This window comes from Microcaecilia unicolor, chromosome 9 (assembly GCF_901765095.1).
Source record: "Microcaecilia unicolor chromosome 9, aMicUni1.1, whole genome shotgun sequence".
Classification (NCBI taxonomy): domain Eukaryota; kingdom Metazoa; phylum Chordata; class Amphibia; order Gymnophiona; family Siphonopidae; genus Microcaecilia; species Microcaecilia unicolor.
In genome coordinates, this window is record NC_044039.1 from 217,994,923 (window position 1) to 218,015,183 (window position 20,261).

Genomic DNA, 20,261 nt, shown 5'->3' on the forward strand with positions numbered 1-20,261 from the left:
TATAACCAACAATATCTAATAAGTGGAGAAACAAAAGACCTCAGTAAATTCCAGAGTCACTCCTATTTGCAAGGACCAAGCCTTCAAGATTGTAGGAGGCTCAGTTCAATCATGAGTCATAAAACAACTCCACTCAGATTTTCATAGAAAAATGACAAATACCTTCTATAGATACAGAATGCATTCAGTGAAGCAAAATACTAATGCCCACAATGTGGTACTTATCTTGGATGTATTCACTATTGTAGCATTCGCACCGTTAGTTGCCACCAGCGTCCAGCGTTCTTTGCGAACCAGGGGCGTAGCCAGACACCCAATTCTGGGTGGGCCTGGGCCCAAGATGGGTGGGCAGAAGAACCCCACCCCATCCCATAGGTGATTTGGTCTCTCCTCTCGCCTGCATGCCATATGGTCTCTCAAATATCCCTCCTCTCCTGCACACCTTTTAAATTTCAGATTTTCAGTGAGGAGCAACTAATACACACTACTCATGTAGGCCCCACATCCTTCCCACTGATGCAGCTTCCTGTTTCCGCATAGGCGGGAATACGTCACAGGGAAGGCTGTGAGGCCGGTGTAAGCAGTATGTATCAGTTGCTGCTTCCTGCAGGCGAAGATCTGCTATTTATAAGGTATGCAGAAGGGACGGTTGTTGGGAGTTTTCAGCTTGGGAATCTCTGCCGGCCACATCATAGGTGTGCTGCTACTGGTGGGCCTGAGCTCACCACCCAAGCCCACCCTTGGCTACGCCACTGTTGCGAACTGCAACTCTGTCAATCCCAACAGGGGACGCCCCGTTTCACCTTTCTAGGCTGCGTCAGGGGAAAATGAAGGTGAATGATACTATCTCCAAGAGTCCAGCAATACTCCACTCGAGCCAAACTTCCACCGCTTCACTACTTCGGCACTTCTCAGAAATGGCGCCTGTTGGGATTCACAGAGTTGCAATTCGCAAAGAACGCTGGACGCTGGTGGCAACGGACAGTGTAAATGCTACAATAGTGAATACATCCAAGATAAGTACCACATTGCGGGCATTAGTATTTTGCTTCACTAAATGGTATTATTTTGAACGTGGAAAATGAATCCAGTGTTTTAGGTGTTATTTTGGCCATTCATTGTCTTTTGAAGCTCAGGTTAATCGAGTTTGGAAGAAGTCTTTTATCGTTTACATCAGTTGAGGCTAATTAGATCTCTTTTCCATAGCTCTCATTTTGCTCTTTTGGTTCAGATGACGGCTTTGTCCAGTTTGGATTATTGCAATTCATTGTATGTTGGATTGAGTCATAAATTACTTTATAAATTGCAACTATTACAGAATACAGCAGTAAGGATGATTTTCCGGCTGAGGAAGTGGGAAAGTGTATTTGATTACTTTAAAAAGCTTTACTGGCTTTGTGTTCGTGTATGGATAACTTTTAAAGTCACATGCATAGTATTTCAGAGTATGTGGTAATACTTCTGTATTATTAATTTAGTTCTTTTCTCACTGCTTTTATATGTCAAATAGAGTCCATAAAAATATTTGGTTTAAGCGTCAGCTGGATTCTATGTTTACTTTTCAAGCAGTTGTGTTCAAGTGTACTTTGAGTAGATCAAAATTCTATGCACTTGTGTACGAGGTTGGAATCCTTTTTATTTGATAAATCTGATGGTTAATTTTTTAGTTTATATTATTAATTATGTAATTCCTCATTTTGATTGAGCTTATTTTATGTAAAACCATCTGGAACCTGTTGCTGAGATAGACGGCATATAAGATATGGATTAGATTAGATGCTGACACCAAGTTGAAAGTAGGGGTTTACCACTAGCTACTATGGCCAACAGGTTTCAACATCCAACATCAATCAAGAACAGGAAGACTGGGTGGAGGGGTAGCAGTCTTGATTCGGGATACAATCAAACTGCTCAGAATCTCAATTTCCCAGCCAATCTGGCTGCTCATGGTGTACCAAGCACCTCGTAACAACACTTTATCTGTGCAAGAACTCCTAGACCTGATTACTCAAGTGACCCTGAATTAACCTAGGGAGATTTCAATCTACACATCGAAAACCTAGATACCACCATAGCTGCTTTTCTGGACACAATGACAGCACTAGGATTCACACAGGTGAACAATTCTCCAACCCACGAAAAGAGTCACATACTAGACCTGGTATTCTATGAAGGGCTTGACATTCCAGAATTGTGGGATAACAGTATTGAAATAACACCCCTATCATGGAAGACTATTTTCTAATTAAATTTTCCCTAAGTGACCACCTGAAACAAATGGCACCTCCCAGAGTTTGGAAGAAGATCAGAGACAAAAAAAAGCTGACCGTTGAGAATTTCATAAGTACATAAGTAATGCCATACTGGGAAAAGACGAAGGGTCCATCGAGCCCAGCATCCTGTCCACGACAGCGGCCAATCCAGGCCAAGGGCACCTGGCAAGCTTCCCAAACGTACAAACATTCTATACATGTTATTCCTCCACCAGGATTTTCAAGCAGTCCTACCTAGTCTCCAATAAGTTAACCAGGAGTGCACAAACTTGCCCCCTCCTGACAGCGACAGATGGGACACTTTTAACCCAAAGACAGAGGAGAGCCTTGACAAAATCCTAAGAGATCTTCAATCAACTACCTGCTCCCTTGACCCCTGCACATCAAAGATAGTGCAGCAGGCAAGTATAGGCCTCATAGAAGGCGACACAAAAATTGTGAACTCCTCTCTTTTCAATTGACAACTACCAACAGCATTAAAAAGGACAGTGGTTCACCCTTTGCTTAAGAAAAACAACCTTGACCAGGACAAACTTGAAAGTTACCGGCCAGTGTCCAACATCCCATTTCTAGGGAAACTTATAGAACAGTGTCATCAACTCAATGATTGGCTAGAAGAGAGAAACTGGCTATATATATGTCAATCTGGATTCAGATCCGGTTATGGAACAGAAAAGGTCCTCGTATCCCTACTAGATGATCTTCAAAGAAATCGAGACAGGGGATTCGCTTCTGTGTTAGTACTGCTAGATTTCTCAGCAGCTTTTGACACTTTGGATCATGATATTATGCTAGCAAAACTGGCAGAAACAGGTATCAATGGAACAATACTTACTTGGTTCAGATCCTATCTATCTGACAGGCAACAATTCATAATGTTTGGCAGCAACTCATCGCCACCATGGGCATTGACCTGTGGGGTACCACAAGGATTGATACTCTCACCTATTCTGTTCGATATGTACCTCAAGCCACTAGCTGAGCTGATTCGGACAACGGTCACACAATTCTACATCTACGCGGATGATATGCAGCTACTCATACCCATTGAACCTGACTTACCTATAGCCCTGAATAAACTGATTACCTGTCTAACATCAATTCAAGAATGGGCTAAACACAACAAACTTTGCCTGAACCCAAGTGAAACCGAGCTTCTCTGGGTCCCTAACACAAGTGGATACATACCTGACACCAAAATCTCTTTTGGGAAGTACGAACTACCCCTCAAATCGCAAGTCAGGAACCTTGGAATACAGTTAGATTTAACACTTACTCTGATTCCCCAAATCCAAGCAACCTTCAAGCTCTGCTTCTACTATTTGTGACAGCTACGTTGCCTCTCTCTTTACATAGAGAAGGTAAATCTTATCCCAGTTGTGCATACCATGATAACATGAAGACTGGATTGCTGTAATGCACTCTACAACAGTCTGACTACAAAGGGCCTGCACCAGCTCCAGTTGATTCAGAATGCAGCAGCAAGACTCATAGAAGGTTGCAAGCGACATGACCACATCACACCATTTTTGCAAAAACTTCATTGGCTACCAGTACAATACAGGGCTAAATTTAAAACTCTATGTCTGATCTGAAAGGAAATGGCCCTGAGTATCTGAAGAATGGGATGATTCTCCACAAACCTACAAGGACACTAAGGTCCTCCCCAAGGACTTTCACTAACCACACCCTCTCCAATAGACATTACACAATGTGATACCCGCAAACGAGCCTTCTCCGGAGTAGCCTGAACACTTTGAAATGCACTGCCTGAAAGGCTCCACTTAACAGAAGAGTATCTCTACTTCAGGAAGCAGGTGAAAGCTTGGCTCTTCAACCAGGCCTTTAATGGAAGAAGTAACTAACTCGTTAGTCTCACTCACACACACAAGGAGTGACTCAAGCTGCATATACTGCAGCAGGACATGTTTATCCACTCCTACCCTAGCTGAGATAATATTTAACCATCTCTCTGACCTCATGTGCAACTTTCTTTGAATTAGTCACCTTATTTTCTAACGCGTTTTACTCTCTTACCTATCTATATGTTCCATATATGCTTATACCCTACATTGTCAATTAAAATGTTCTATTAAGTATTATGTTGACATTGTAAGTAGTATACAATGCCATACTTTGTATTATTATTAGTTGAATATTTTGCTGCTGTAATTATCTACTGCTGATGTTTGATTTATTCTTATTGTACACTACCTTGAGTGAATTCTTTCAAAAAGGCAATAAATAAATCCTAAAAATAAATACACACAAAAGCAACAAATCCCAGAAGCTTCTATTCAGAACATTTGGGTAAAATTAGCTTTTGCCCACATAAATCATTACCTTTAAATATCTCTGTCCTCTTGCCCCCCAACCCTTTGTACAGGCAATTCTGTACAAAACTGCTGTGTTGTTGGCCTAGGGAGAGCTTGTGACTATATAAAATAAAGTGCTGTGATTACTGAGTCCTCGAACGCAAGATATAAAAGATAATGACTAAAAAGTACAACTATAACGTGCTTCTTCAGGAGTGGAGGAGTAGCCTATTGGTTAGTGCAGTGGACTTTGATCCTGGGGAACTGAGTTCGATTCTCGCTGCAGCTCCTTGCGACTCTGGGCAAGTCACTTAACCCTCCATTGCCCCTGGTACAAAATAAGTACCTGAATATATGTAAACCGCTTTGAATGTAGTTGCAAAAACCTCAGAAAGGCTGTATATCAAGTCCCAATTCCCTTTCCCCCTTTCCCTTATGACATCACAATATCAGAAGTGTATTGGGCAATCAAGCCATTGTGACATCACTGATGAAGTTGGCTCTTATTGGTGGAATGAGTGGAGGAGTAGTCTAGTGGTTAGTGCAGTGGACTTTGATCCTGGGGAACTGGGTTCGATTCCCACTGCAGCTCCTTGTGACTCTGGGCAAGTCACTTAACCCTCCATTGCCTCTGGTACAAAATAAGTACCTGAATATATGTAACACACTTTGAATGTAGTTGCAAAAACCTCAGAAAGGCAGTATATCAAGTCTCATTTCCCTATTTGAGATTCTAGATGGAATGTTGCTACGTTGGAGATTCTAAATGGAATGTTGCTACTATTGAGATTCTGTTGCTACTATTTGAGATTCTACATGGAATGTTGCTACTATTTGAGATTCTAGATGGAATGTTGCTACTATTGAGATTCTGTTGCTACTATTTGAGATTCTACATGGAATGTTGCTACTACTGAGATTCTGTTGCTACTATTTGAGATTCTACATGGAATGTTGCTACTATTGAGATTCTGTTGCTACTATTTGAGATTCTATATGGAATGTTGCTACTACTGGAGATTCTAGATGGAATGTTGCTACTATTGAGATTCTGTTGTTACTATTGGAGATTCTATATGAAATGTTGCTACTATTGAGATTCTTTTGCTACTATTTGAGATTCTACATGGAATGTTGCTACTATTGGAGATTCTAGATGGAATGTTGCTACTATTGAGATTTTGTTGCTACTATTTGAGATTCTAGATGGAATGTTGCTACTATTGAGATTCTGTTGCTACTATTGGATATTCTAGATGGAATGTTGCTACTATTGAGATTCTGTTGCTACTATTTGAGATTCTACATGGAATGTTGCTACTATTGAGATTCTGTTGCTACTATTTGAGATTCTACATGGAATGTTGCTACTATTGGAGATTCTAGATGGAATGTTGCTACTATTGAGATTCTGTTGTTACTATTGGAGATTCTATATGGAATGTTGCTACTATTGAGATTCTGTTGTTACTATTGGAGATTCTATATGGAATGTTGCTACTATTGAGATTCTGTTGCTACTATTTGAGATTCTACATGGAATGTGGCTATTCCACTAGCAACATTCCATGTAGAAGCCTGCCCTTGAAGATCAGCAACGCGGCTGCGCAGGCTTCAGTTTCTGTGAATATATGTCAACCGCTTTGAATGTAGTTGCAAAAAACCTCAGAAAGGCGGTATATCATTTCCCTTTCTTTTTCATTGGACTAAAGTGTGCTAAACCCCAATGTGAGCAAAACAAGACTTAACAGCAGCACGCGCTAAAGCATCTTGTGGTAATTTTCCCTTTTGCACACGTTAACCGAACGGTATTTATTATTTCAACTTATTTTTGGAAGGGCGTGTTAGGGGCAGAGAATGGGCGTGTAAATGCTATTTCAACAGTGTACTGATATTAGCACGCACTGAGTAATGCAGGGTTAACGTGGAAACCCTTAGGGGTCCTTTTACAAAGCTGCAGCAAAAGGGGGCCTACACTGGCGTCAGCGTGTGGTTTTGATGTGCGCCGAAGCCCCCTTTTACCGCAGCGGGTAAAAGACAGATCTTTTTTTTTTTTTTTTTAAAGAAATGGCCGTGTGGCAAGTGAAGCACATGCCGTGCGCCTATCTCGGGGGAGGGGGGAGCACTTACTGCCACCCATTGAGGTAGCGGTAAGGGCTCCTGTGCAGTAACATGGCAGTCCTGTCTGTCTGTCCTGATTTAGATTGTAAACTCTTTTAAGCAGGGACTGTCTTTTCTTCATGTTAAATTGTGAAGCGCTGCGTAAGACTGGTAGCGCTATAGAAATGATTTGTAGTAGTAGTAGCGCGTGGCACTGCCCGATTACCGCCAAGTGCACACTGGCACTACAAAAATAAAAATATTTTTGTAGCACCGGAAATGGTGCGTGCTGGGGGTGGGACGTACCGCCGGACAGCTGCAGTAGCCCAGCAGCCCAGCAGTACTTCCGTTTTAGCAAGTGGTAAAGCTCGCGTTGGGCTTATCGCCGCTTTGTAAAAGGACCCCTTAGTGCGTCTTAAATAGGAGATGGTAAGTCCTACCTTGCTAATGATTTGCATTTGCCCTATTTTATGGATGCATAAGGAATGGGTTCAGGATGCAGGAAAGTCCCGTGTTAGGACGGGCTAAGTCCATTTCACAGCTCCCTGCCTGAGGAACTTCAAAATGTTTCTTCGTAGTTTGCCTTTCACAAACTTTTAAAAACCTAGATGTTTCAACAATATTTGATTTGATTTGTTGTAACTTTTATTTAATAGGAATTGTTTATCTGCAATACTGCGTTGTAATTATAAATTATATGGGAATTGTAAATTGTAAACCACTCTGACACAATGATATAAAGCGGTATATAAAAATCAATAAATCCAATCCAATCTACTACTACTATAGATCATTTGTATAGCGCTACCAGTCGTACGCAGCGCTTCACAATTTAACATGAAGAAAGACAGCACGGATTTAGTGAAGGGAAGTCTTGCCTCACCAATCTAATGCATTTTTTTGAGGGGGTAAGCAAACATGTGGACAATGGGGAGCCGGTTGATATTGTATATCTGGATTTTCAGAAGGCGTTTGACAAAGTGCCGCACGAAAGACTCCTGAAGAAATTGCAGAGTCATGGAATCGGAGGTAGGGTATTATTATGGATTAAGAACTGGTTGAAAGATAGGAAGCAGAGAGTAGGATTGCGTGGCCAGTATTCTCAGTGGAGGAGGGTAGTTAGTGGGGTCCCGCAGGGGTCTGTGCTGGGTCCGTTGCTTTTTAATGTATTTATAAATGACCTAGAGATGGGAATAACTAGTGAGGTAATTAAATTCGCCGATGACACAAAATTATTCAGGGTCGTCAAGTCGCAGGAGGAATGTGAACGATTACAGGAGGACCTTGCGAGACTGGGAGAATGGGCGTGCAAGTGGCAGATGAAGTTCAATGTTGACAAGTGCAAAGTGATGCATGTGGGTAAGAGGAACCCGAATTATAGCTACGTCTTGCAAGGTTCCGCGTTAGGAGTTACGGATCAAGAAAGGGATCTGGGTGTCGTCGTCGATGATACGCTGAAACCTTCTGCTCAGTGTGCTGCTGCGGCTAGGAAAGCGAATAGAATGTTGGGTGTTATTAGGAAGGGTATGGAGTCCAGGTGTGCGGATGTTATAATGCCGTTGTATCGCTCCATGGTGCGACCGCACCTGGAGTATTGTGTTCAGTACTGGTCTCCGTATCTCAAAAAAGATATAGTAGAATTGGAAAAGGTACAGCGAAGGGCGACGAAAATGATAGTGGGGATGGGACGACTTTCCTATGAAGAGAGGCTGAGAAGGCTAGGGCTTTTCAGCTTGGAGAAGAGACGGCTGAGGGGAGATATGATAGAAGTGTATAAAATAATGAGTGGAATGGATCGGGTGGATGTGAAGCGACTGTTCACGCTATCCAAAAATACTAGGACTAGAGGGCATGAGTTGAAGCTACAGTGTGGTAAATTTAAAACGAATCGGAGAAACTTTTTCTTCACCCAACGTGTAATTAGACTCTGGAATTCGTTGCCGGAGAACGTGGTACGGGCGGTTAGCTTGACGGAGTTTAAAAAGGGGTTAGATAGATTCCTAAAGGACAAGTCCATAGACCGCTATTAAATGGACTTGGAATAATTTCGCATTTTTAGGTATAACTTGTCTGGAATGTTTTTACGTTTGGGGAGCGTGCCAGGTGCCCTTGACCTGGATTGGCCACTGTCGGTGACAGGATGCTGGGCTAGATGGACCTTTGGTCTTTCCCAGTATGGCACTACTTATGTACTTACAGTATGTACTTATGCTCAAAAGAGCTTACAATCTGAATCAAGACAGACAGACAGACAGGACAAATAAGGGATAATCAAGACAGACAGGACAAATAAGGGATAAGGTAGGACAGACAGATAGGACATAAGGGGAAAGGGACAACTGAAGAGAGGAAGACAAGATAAAGGTTACGAGCAGGTGACAAATTAGGAACTAAAAGCAGCATCAAGCAGGTAGTCTAATCCTTAATGCCTAGCTTTTAGGCACTCACACCCCATCCCCCTTTCTGCAACTGAGAATACAATGAGTAAAGGAAGGTAAAATACAACACAGTATGATTTCACATCTCTTTACATTGTACCTTTTGCTCATTCTGTTCTGAGGTGGGGTGGGGCTGGGGGAGCACCCTTTCATCCCTCACCTCAGGCAGCAGGTTGCCTTGAGCCACCCCAGACATGAGACCGATACATCATCACAAAAATAGAGGAATTACTTACATGTGAGTGACTTTGCTTAAGCTGTCGAAGGAGTGCGCCTCCAGTCTCTGCAGGTTTGGATCGATGGATATGTAGCTGAGAAAGCAAAGAAACAATGAAATATTAGAGATGTCATCCCAGAAAGCAATCTGCTGCATGTGACTGTCACAGAGTGCTTTCCTGGGCACTGGATCCAGTTTGAACAGAATGGACGCGGCACAAATCGTAATTCAGGAGTGCAGTGAGCAGCAACATTCATCGGCAAAGACTGCCCGCTATTTTCAGCCTCTGACTGAAAGCACGGAACACTGCTGGAGTCTGAGGGGCCCCTCCTAACACGCGCCGATTCCGAGTTACCACCTAGCACAAAATACAGCTGCCAGACTAATAATTGGAATAAATAGACTCGAAAGCACAAGACCATTGCTCCAAAAACTACACTGGCTGCCCATCAAGGGCACCCATATCCTTCAAAATTTGCACTCCGGCATACAGAATAATTTTCAGCCTTGTACTGGAATGCATGACAAACCTAATAGAACTACCTATACACAACGCAGTCAAAGGCGCAAGAATCTACTTCACCCTACAATTTTCCAGATGTTAAGACCTAAAATACAAATCTTCATTCTCAACCAGATTCACATATATCTGTCCCAAGATATGGAACACAATACCAAAAGTCCTAAAATGCAAGAATGACTACTTAATTTCCGAAAACTGAAAGCCAACTTCTTCAGAAAATCTTTCTTCAGTCTAACATGTCTAACTGAAGTAAAATCTTCCCTCTTTTAGTCTATGAGCAAATTAATTTCACTCGCACTTGTTATGATCGTGGTCAGAACCCCTCTCAAACTTACCTTTTGCCTGGGGGTCAGCTTTTTAGCTGGCTTCTGTTCTGTTTTTCTGTCCTGTTTGAGCTAGCTCTCTCTTTCTCTGTGCCGGCTGCTGCCAACATGGGGCTAATTGTCTCACTTCACTGCAGCTGTGGGTGTAGTCTGAGTTGCTCTAACTCTCATTGGGTGTACTGGCTTCAAGTGCTTCACGGTGTTGCATTGGTGTGGGTTGGGCCTCTATGGGTTTCAGTGTGCTCTCTGGGTCAGTGTGCTGTTGCCTGGGTCTAGGGAGTGTGACATCATCAGGGAGGGCCTTGATAAGGAAGTGGTGTTGTTTCCTTCAGGGCCTTTGCAACAGTGGTGTTTGCTTTAGGTAGGGTGGTGCAGTGTGCACTTCTGACTTTGTGTCTAGTTTCCCTGCTTGCTTTTGCTAAGGGCCAGGTTAGTGTTAGTGCAGTGTGCACTGGTGACTGTGTGTTTAGCTTTCCTGCTTTTCCCTTTTGGTTTGGAAGTATTGCTGTGTGTAGAGCTTTGGAAGCTCTGTTGATAGAAGTACTTCAGGGTTTGGTGTTGTTAGGAACACTGCAGAGTTTGCTGTTAGAAGTACTTCTGGGTTTGTGCTATTGGGAGCATTGCAGTCTTTGCTGTTGGTGTTTGGTGATTTAGAATCACTTTTGGCTTATGTGTTAGCTTCCCTGCTTTTTCCTTGTGGTTCCCCTGTCTTCCCTTTTAGTGCTAGGAGCTCTTCTGGTTGCTTGCCAGAGTAGTGCTTAGGAAGCACCTTGTTAGTTGTATCTAGCTTGCTAGAGCAGTGCTTAGGTAGCTTGTTAGTTTTGTGTTTAGCTTGTTAGTGTAGAGCTCTGCTTGTAGCTTGGTGCTTAGTAGCACCTGTGTTAGCTTTGTGTTTAGTTCCCTGCTCTGTTAGTTTAGGGCTTAGGAAGTCCCTTTCTTGAGCAAGGCTTAGGAGCTCCTGTTTAGTATAGGGCTTAGGAAGTCCTTTTGTCAGTTTACTGTTAGGAACACTCCTGCTGGTTTAGGGCTTGGGAGCACGTAGATCAGTTTAGGTTTAGGAGCACTTCTGTTTCCAGTAAGTCCTGCCGGCTACTCGAACCCAGGAGCTCAACTCCTGGGGGGCTTAGTAGCTAAGTGCAGGTGAAGCTGTGTGGACCAGTCCGGTGTGCTCCAGTCCGGTGTTCCAGTCCTGTGTCCTCCAGTCCAGGGAATTCCAGTCCAGTGTTCCAGTCTGGGGGGTTCCAGTCCTGTGTCCTCCAGTCCGGGGAATTCCAGTCCAGTGTTCCAGTCCGTGTGTTCCGGTTCGCTGGGCGGTGCCTACAGTCCCTGCCGGTGTCGGTGTGCTTGCCCAGCATTGGTTGGTGGGTTTTGCCTGCTGCTGTCGCTCCTCGTCAGCAGCCCAAGGGCTGACGTTTGCTCCAGAGCCCAGCCCCACGGGCTCTGAACCTGAGAACCTGACAGCACTCCAAAGAAACTCTCCACTCCAGGATTTGTATTACATGCAACAACTTTACTGGAACACTGCAACAGGCAGATATCTAAACTTCATACTTTCCTTTTAACAAACAGTTCACGTTATTGGTAGAGGCTTTTATAACAGTCCGAGCTATTGGTGACGATCTTAATAATCGAGTCGATAATCTCTTGAAAAATCCTATGGTATTTACATATTTACATTATCATCCTGTCTTCCAAAACGTGTCCTTTATGGCAGGACAATCCAAGGCTGTGGCTTCCTGCTCCTTCCACAGCAAGCTGTCCCTCTGGGCTTTTACCAGCTGCCAGATCCACTCAGGATCGGACCTCCATGTCCGTCCTCTACCTCCAGAGGTGCCCTTCCATGAGCTGCTTCCTCTGGCACTGAACAGTCTTCTTCCTGCTCTGCTCCTGGGGGAGTTAACCATGTCTGCCCACCGAGCTCTCCTCACTGCTCTTGTTACCAGAAACTACTCCTTGGTTCAGTCTTAGATTATTATTGGGCCTGATCAGGATACTTGCTCTCCTCACGGGTCCTGGCGGGAATGAAGGCAACCAAAGATCATGTGCTTTCTAATACTACAACTTTTATAACATTTAGACTCCACCCTATATATGACATCCTTTGTTACTTATCTCCCAATACCTCCCTTTGGGCTGGGTTCACCACCCTCTCACTCACACTGTCCCTCCCCCCTTCTCTAAACCAGTTTTGGTAATCCCCTGGGGAAATGCACACACTTTCTCATTCCTAATGTACCAGGGGATTACAACAGTAGCGTAGCTACGTGGGGCCAGGGGGGCCTGGGCCCCCATAGATTTGGCTCTGGACCCCCCTGCCGATGACCCTCTCGACCCCCTCCTGCCGCCAACCCTCCCCTGCCGTCGCCGTGGGCTACCTTTGCTGGCGGGGGTCCCCAATCCCCGCCAGACAAGGAGGTCCTCTTCTTCCCGCGAAGGCTTCATTCTGTTTCTGACATCCTGCTCTTACAAAGCCTTCACGGGAAGAAGAGGACCTCCTCGGCTGGTGGGGATAGGGGTCCCCCACCAGCAAAGGCGGTGGGAGGGGGGCCGAGAGGGTTGTTGGCAGGGATCGTCAAAGTTGGCGGCAGCGGCGGCGGAGGTCGGCAATGGCAGGGGGGGGGGGGTTCGGCGGCGGCAGGGGCTAAAATGTGCCCCCTTACCTCGGGCTCTGGAACCCCCTCCCGCCGAAGTCTGGCTGCGTCCCTGGATTACAATAATATAACATCAACAACTTTCAAGAGTCAAACAACAGAAATCTTACCTATGAAAAGGCAGAACTACAGATATAACACTGGACCCTGGAACCCTAATACCCCTCCTACTGTGAGAACAGAAAAATAATCAGACTGCTACAGATCTGTACACAGAAACTAACTGCTAGCAGAAATACGGTACCTTGCTTGGTCGCACACACACTGAATAGAGGCCAATTATATGCTAAGGGATTACAGAGACATGCAGAGAAAAATGACAGAAAAGCCGCCAAGTTACCCAGTTCCAGGGGCTAGACTTTCGGTCAGTCTAGGTTATGAACTTGTACCCCGAAAGCAATGAGGTATTTGAAGACCCTAATTCTGCCCATTAAAATTAGTGCTGTAGGTTTCACAAAGCTTTGGGATTGGTTTGCTAGAAACCCCCGTGTGAAACTGGTTAACTTGCCAGAAACCAGAATAAGAACAGTGTCCATCTGACCTAAGCAAATTATGAACATTCATAAAGCTGGCATGTTACAAACAACAGAAAAATTAAAATACTTTTTTTGTACCTTTGCTGTATCTGATTATTTTCTTTTTCTTTTTTACACTTGTCAATCTTAAGTCTTTTTCCTGCATTTATTTCTTCTCTCTCCCTATCTTCTTCCTTTTCTCCTCTACATCTCTAGCAACAATTTTTCGTTTTCTTCTTTTATTTCCGTTACTCTTTTTGCCTCTCTATAGGCTCATAGCTGGATTTTATTCCTTCTCCTCTTATCTATACTCTCCCCCCCCCCCCCCCACCTCACCTATTGGTAATCTCCCCTTTTCACTTTTCCCCTACCTACCTGATTTCCATCTTGCCCTTAGAACTCCGACTCACCTCTCCAGTCCTCCATTTCCCCTTCTCTTTTATATTTTTCCCTGTCTTCTATTCCCCTTTTCACCATTTTCTAGTCCCCCATTTTCACCTCTGTATTTACTTCCTCCGCAGCCCTCATCTACCTTCCCTATCACTCGTCTCCTCTCCTGCTTCCAGGGTCTGTCTCTTACCCCCAACCCAATCACTCATTTTCCTTTTTATCACCTCCATTTCTACCCCTCCTCTATCCTGTTTCAGCTCCCTTTTTACTGACTTCCTAGCCTTTTCTACCTTTTTTCACCCTGTGTCATATCCATCTAACCCGTCCCTATTCTTACCCTCCACTTACAATTGCCTAGTCCCCGAGTCCCTGCTCAGACTCAGCTCTACTCTTCTCCTTCCTGAGCTCCAAGTCCCTATTCCCTCAATCTACCCAATAACCGGTCAAGTTCAGCATCTGTACTCTTTTCCCCTAATTCCCCCCACTTAATTCTGAGCCCCGACTCTCCCAATCCCTATATCCCCAGCATCCATCTTCCTGCCTTTCACCTCTCTTCCTCTACAGTTGCTTCCCTGCCTCCTTCCCCAGCATCCACCCACCTGCCTTTCACTCTTACCCAACATCTCTCCACTGCCTGTTTCCCCAGGATCCATTGCTCTCAGCTCTCCCCTTACTGCCCCTCCCTTTCAATTCCTCCATCTGCCCCCCCTTGCTCTACTGCCAGTATCTGTCCCCTGCCTTTCTTCCTCCTTTCACTAGTACATTCTCTCTTCCTTCCTCCCCAGACTCCATACCATGTAAGCCACGGGACACTGTCTCTTTGGTCTCTACAGCTCTATTTCCTCCAGTGGTGCCTGCAGCCACACACTCAAGCCATGTGATCTTGTGAGACCAGCGAGGGCACTCGCAGCCTGCAATATTTCTGTACCTGAGGTTGCAGCACCATTGGAGAAAATATGGTGGTAGAGGCAGAAGCAGCATGCCGAGAGGGGGAGAGGGGGTGGTAGGACACATGGATCGAGTGAGCCACAGCTGTTACTGCTGGTACCTGTTTTTGGTGGGCAGGCCTTGGAGATCCCTGCAGGCCACAGTACTTGTTCCAGAGGCATTGGAGAGGACTAAGCCAAAAGTGTGTGGTAGGGGTCTATGCCCCTCTCCAGGCTCCCTCCCCCCCCCCTCAACCTGTGGCTACAGTCCTGAAGAGGACACTTCAAGGGGCTACAATCTCAATCTCAAGAGCTTAAAGAGAAGCACCAGCAGAAGCAAGACGCCTGAGGATGAGAGTTGTAATGTAGGAGAAGCTGGCAGGGGAGGACGGTGGAAGGTTTTGTTCCAACTCTGAAGAGGGCTCACAGCTGAAAGACAGTGGAGAGAGGGGAAGGGGGAGGTGAATTCCAGAGGGGAGAGACAGCAAGAGAAAGGGATACTCAGAATTAAAATTCTGGAGGAAGAGTCTGTTAAAAATGTTTCATAACCAAGCAAGTAAATAAAGCAGGGAGAAGAAAGAAAATCTGACATTCTACATAATTACTGGACACTGAGCTCTCCCAGCGGACACGGTGAAGATAAGAACTGAATTCATGAAAGCATGTAACAAGCACAGAGGATTGCCCAGGGAGAGCAAAGGATCGCAGAATTCTATGGTTGGGCAGGTCAGATAGGCCGAATGGTCTTTATCGGTCGTCATTTTTCTCTGTTTTTATATTTAAGAGTCTTGTGTTTCTAATTGAACTCAAGCAACATAACCCCCAGGCCCTATCATAAGCAGGCTGCTGTAACTGCAAACGTTCGACAAAGGGAGGTCCAGAGGCATAACAATGTACCACAAAGCCAGATATGCATAAGAACACGGGCATCTCAAATGCAAGCAAGCATGGCCCTTTCTTGTAGTAAACATTCATGCAAAACCTACTACATGTGAAAGTTTATCTAAACACAGTGGAGGTGACACGCAGGATGATACGTCTTATATGTCAGACCTTATAGACCTACCAGCAAGAAACACAAAAACTTTTTCACGTACTTTCCTAAACCTCCATTACCCTAACTCTAAGAGACTTAAATATAAATCATTATATGAATCCAGCTTCTCCTACATCCTCGTGCAACGTTGGAATGCACTACCGAATGCCTTAAAAACAACTCACGATCTGACAGCCTTCCGGAGGTCACTGAAAACCAAATTATTCAACGAGACTTATAATAAGAATCCTTCATAAAAGACTCACTATGATATCTGCATTAGAACCAATCAACACTGTACTCCTCAATTTGATTACTTTAATTATACTGTTATTATCTAACGTTATACTTTATCCTACATTTTGCATATCTGATATGTATTAATTATTTCTTTACTCTTATTTTCTTGATATCTTATGTACCTTAATTGTAACAATACTCTGTTCTTCTCATACCGTTAATGACGATTGTCACTGCGGCATAATGTAAGCCACATTGAGCCTGCAAAGAGGTGGGAAAATGTGGGATACAAATGAAGCAAATAAATAAAATTCAAAAACAAAACGTCCAATGGACTCAAAAGAGTTCACATCAGAAGCTTTATTCAAAGTATAACGGACTCGATACGAATCGTGTTTCGGCCACAAAGGCCTGCTTCAGGAGTCCCTGCGCACTGCAAATACTGGGTTACTCAGCGCCCTAAAGGTATAGCAGCCAGAGTAAACCTTAGTAGCAAGAACGCCAAACATACAAAGTTGTTTGTTTAGCAGTGACTTTGTATGTTTGGCGCCTTTGCTACTGACACATAAAGCTAAGGTTTACATGGCTGCTATACCTTTAGGGCGCTGACAGGCTCATTTTCGAAAGAGAAGGACGTCCATCTTTTGACATAAAACGGAAGATGGACGTCCTTCTCCCAGAGACGTCCAAATCGGTATAATCAAAACCCGATTTAGGACGTCTCCAACTGCATTCCGTCGCAAGGACGGCCAAAGTTCAAGGGGGCATGTCGGAGGTGTAGCGAAGGCTGGACTTGGGCGTGCCTAACACTTGGACGTCTTTAACCCATAATCGAAAAAAGCAAGGACATCCCCGATGAACACTTGGACGTTTTCATCCGGAGGTGCCCGACACGACCAGATGACCACCGGAGAGAATCGGGGATGACCTCCAATTACTCCCCCAGTGGTCACTAACCCCCTCCCACCCTCAAAAAATATCTTTCAAAATATGTCGTGCCAGCCTCTATGCTAGCCCCAGATGTGTTACTCAGGTCCATGTCAGCGCATGCAGGTCCCAGGAGCAGTTTTAGTGGGTACTGCAGTGCACTTCAGACAGGCGGACCCAGGCCCTTACCCCCCCCCCCCCACACCTGTTACATTTGTGGAGGAAACAGCGAGCTCTCCAAAACCCACTGTACCCATATATAGGTGCTCCCCTTCACCCGTAAGGGCTATGGCAGTGGTGTACAGTTGGAGGTAGTGGGTTTTGGGAGGGGGATGGGGGGCTCAGCACACAAGGTAAGGGAACTATGTTCCTGGGAGCATTTTATGAAGTCCACTGCAGTGCCCTCTAGGGTGACCGGTTGGTGTCCTGGCATGTCAGGTGGACCAGTGCACTACAAATGCTGGCTCCTCCTATGCCCAAATGGCTTGTATTTGGACGTTTTTGACATGGATGTCTTTGGTTTCGAAAATCGCCGAAAGTCAGAAACGTCCATGTCTAGGGATGTCCAAATCTAGGGATGTCCAAATTTAAGGATTTGGATGTATTTGACGGTATTTTCGAAACAAAAGATGGACGTCCATCTTTTTTCGAAAATACGGGTTTCCCCACCCCTGCATCTCGCCGTTTTGCAAGGATGTCCAAATCGCAACTTGGACACTTCTTTCGAAAATGACCCTCTAAGTAACCCAGTATTTGCAGTGCGCAGGGACTCCTGAGGCGGGTCTTTCTGGCCGAAACACGATTCGTTTCGAGTCCATTATACTTTGAATAAAGCTTTGAGTCCATTGGGCGTTTTATTTTTGCATCATCCTGCGTATCCCCTCCGCTATGTTTGTTTGCTCTGGTTTTCTTATGCGGAGGACTTTTGTTCTTGTCGAAAGTTTATATAGCGGCATGAATAATGATAGCTGCGATATAAAAGAATGCAAAGAAATTAATTATAACATTTTTTTAAAAACCAGTGCATAAAATATTTCTATATGATGTTTTTAGCAAAAAAAAAAAGTGGTGTCATCATTTTTTTCCCATCAGGCCCTGAGGTGAATTATCATATAGGACTTTTCTACAAAGCTTATGTGTATCTGAAGAAAAATGGCATAACTAGAAGCCGCCAAGCTGCAGAAAATCTGGCTTCCTGGCCTTTCTTAGTAGATCAGTAGAAAATCAGTGATGCGCTAGAAGGCCCATATCTGCCATCAACCAGGGGCGTAGGTATGGGGGACCATGGGGGCCTGGGCCCCCACAAATTTCATCTGGGCCCCTGGTTTGGCTTGCGGGGGTCCCCATCTCCTGTCAGCCGAAGCGTTCTTCAGTGCGGTCTCCGGCGGAGCCGCGTTCACTGCCTGCCCTTTGCTCTTCTTTCTTCTTTCTCCTCTTGTGCACGCTGACGCTCAGCGATCTCCTGCGCAGCCGTGTTCGCTGAGCATCAGCGTGCACAGGAGGAGCAAGAAGAAAGAAGAGCAGGGGGCAGGTAGCGAATGTGGCTGCACCGGAGACCGCGCTGAAAAAGGCTTCGGCTGGCGGGGGTTGGGGACCCCCGCCAGCAATGGTATTTGTGAGGGGACGAGGCATGGCAGTGGGGGGGGGGGGGCAGCGGGGCGGCACTCAAAATGTGCCCCCAACCTCGGGCTCTGACCCCCTCCCACCGTGAGGTCTGGCTACGCCCCTACCATCAACTTGAAGAGATCCCTGGCCCTTGTCTATCTGAGGTTCTGTGCTCATAATGAAATGCAACACAGTTTTAAGTTCTCTATGATGGTTCTAGAGAGGACCTGTGCTCTTTGTCAATTCAAGATTTACTAAAAAGCGTAGGGTGCCAGGGCAGGAGATTCAGTGAGATGCAGGAGCATAGGCATACCTGTCATTTTGGGTGGGCCCAGAGCTAACCTGGTTGGGGTCTTCCCACCCCCACCCCTGTACACACATACAATATAGTATGACCCAACATCTGCCCATTTCTCTCTGAACTCCCTCCTCTGGTCCAACCTCAGAGCCATTGCCTGTCGCAATTCATATAGGTAACTTTCGCCGGCTCTGCAGGCTTCTCTCTACCACGTCCCCGCCAAAGAAACAAGAAGTGACATCACTGAGGGCAGGACATGATAGAGAGAAGCCCGTGGAGCCGGCGCAGGATGCCTATAGGAATTGCCGCCAGCCGTAGCTCTGAGGTAGGCTGGGAGGGGGGTTTCAGAGAGAAGCGGACATATGCCAGGTCACGAATGGAGAAGCGGAAGAGAGAGTAGTGAGGTGCTGCCACTGAAGAGTTTTGGGGACCTCATGGGCTGCTGACTGGGTGGGCCTGTGGCAAGAATGGTTGGGCCTGTGCCCACCCAGGCCCACCCTTAGCTACACCACTGGTGAGATGTGGTTTTGAAGTTTGCATCATTCGGAGAGTCTGCAAAATTCACATTTACAGAGAAAAGTCACATTACAGCAGAACATATAGAAATCTGAACGACTGCTCGGTACAATTCCTTTTCACAGGTATGTTTGAAAGTTTATATTTTGGATAAAATCTATCCACGTTCCTGTTTGAGAGAAATTGTAAAGGTCCAGCCATATTCTAGCCTATATTTTTGAATAGGAAAACTGAACTTACATCTTGGAAATGTTGGGTAGATTTGAAAACGCTTCTCCCGGTATTGTCCTTAGAGTGGTTTCCATAAATCTCCTAAGAAAAGAAAATCATTTCTTGATTAGTTATCCATTGGCCTTCTCTCAAACTCAATGAATGTCGCTAATAGCCGAAGATTCGGCATCTGCTTTCATGAGGAGATCTTGTGGAGAAGGACATTTTTCAAAGTCACGCTAAGTACTATAATAACAACGTTAGTGACAATATATTAAACCAAACAAAAAGTAATTTAAGGCAGTGTTTCGTGTATGCACTTTTTCTGTATAGTCACAATTGATAGAACACATCACCAAGTGGGGATTTCTGAGAATAAAAAATGCAAAATATATTACCCTAGGTCAGACCAATAGCCAGTCCAGTTCACTAGACAGTACCCAACTGGGAGACCCTTTTCCTGTAGCTCGCTCCCACGGGATTGATGATGCCCCTAATCCTAGTATAATTTGGGAAAAAGGTAGATAGTTATTCCCTGTTAACCTTGTTCCATACCACTCATGATTTTACAAACAGCATCATATCCTTTCTCAGTTGTCTCTTCTCCATGGGGAAGAGCTTTAACATGCTAAGGTTTTCTTTATGTAACATTGTGAGAATTTTAACAGCTGTTTGTGCTGTTTGAAGTTCTCCATGCTGTGCACAGTTCATTCAGTCTATTAAGTTAAGTGCTTCCATTGCTCTGGCCTATGACAGCC

General features: G+C 44.9%; 1 protein-coding gene across 1 annotated transcript in view; it reads right to left on the minus strand.

Moving 5' to 3' along the window:
• TSHR (thyroid stimulating hormone receptor) overlaps nucleotides 1–20,261 on the minus strand; it is a 224,508-nt gene that overhangs the window by 109,509 nt on the left and 94,738 nt on the right. Inside the window, exons 3-4 of the mRNA XM_030215109.1 lie at nucleotides 19,534–19,605; nucleotides 9,363–9,437 (exon numbers count right to left, since the gene is read on the minus strand). Coding sequence (XP_030070969.1) covers nucleotides 9,363–9,437; nucleotides 19,534–19,605 — 147 coding nt within the window. The remainder of the gene's footprint in view (nucleotides 1–9,362; nucleotides 9,438–19,533; nucleotides 19,606–20,261) is intronic.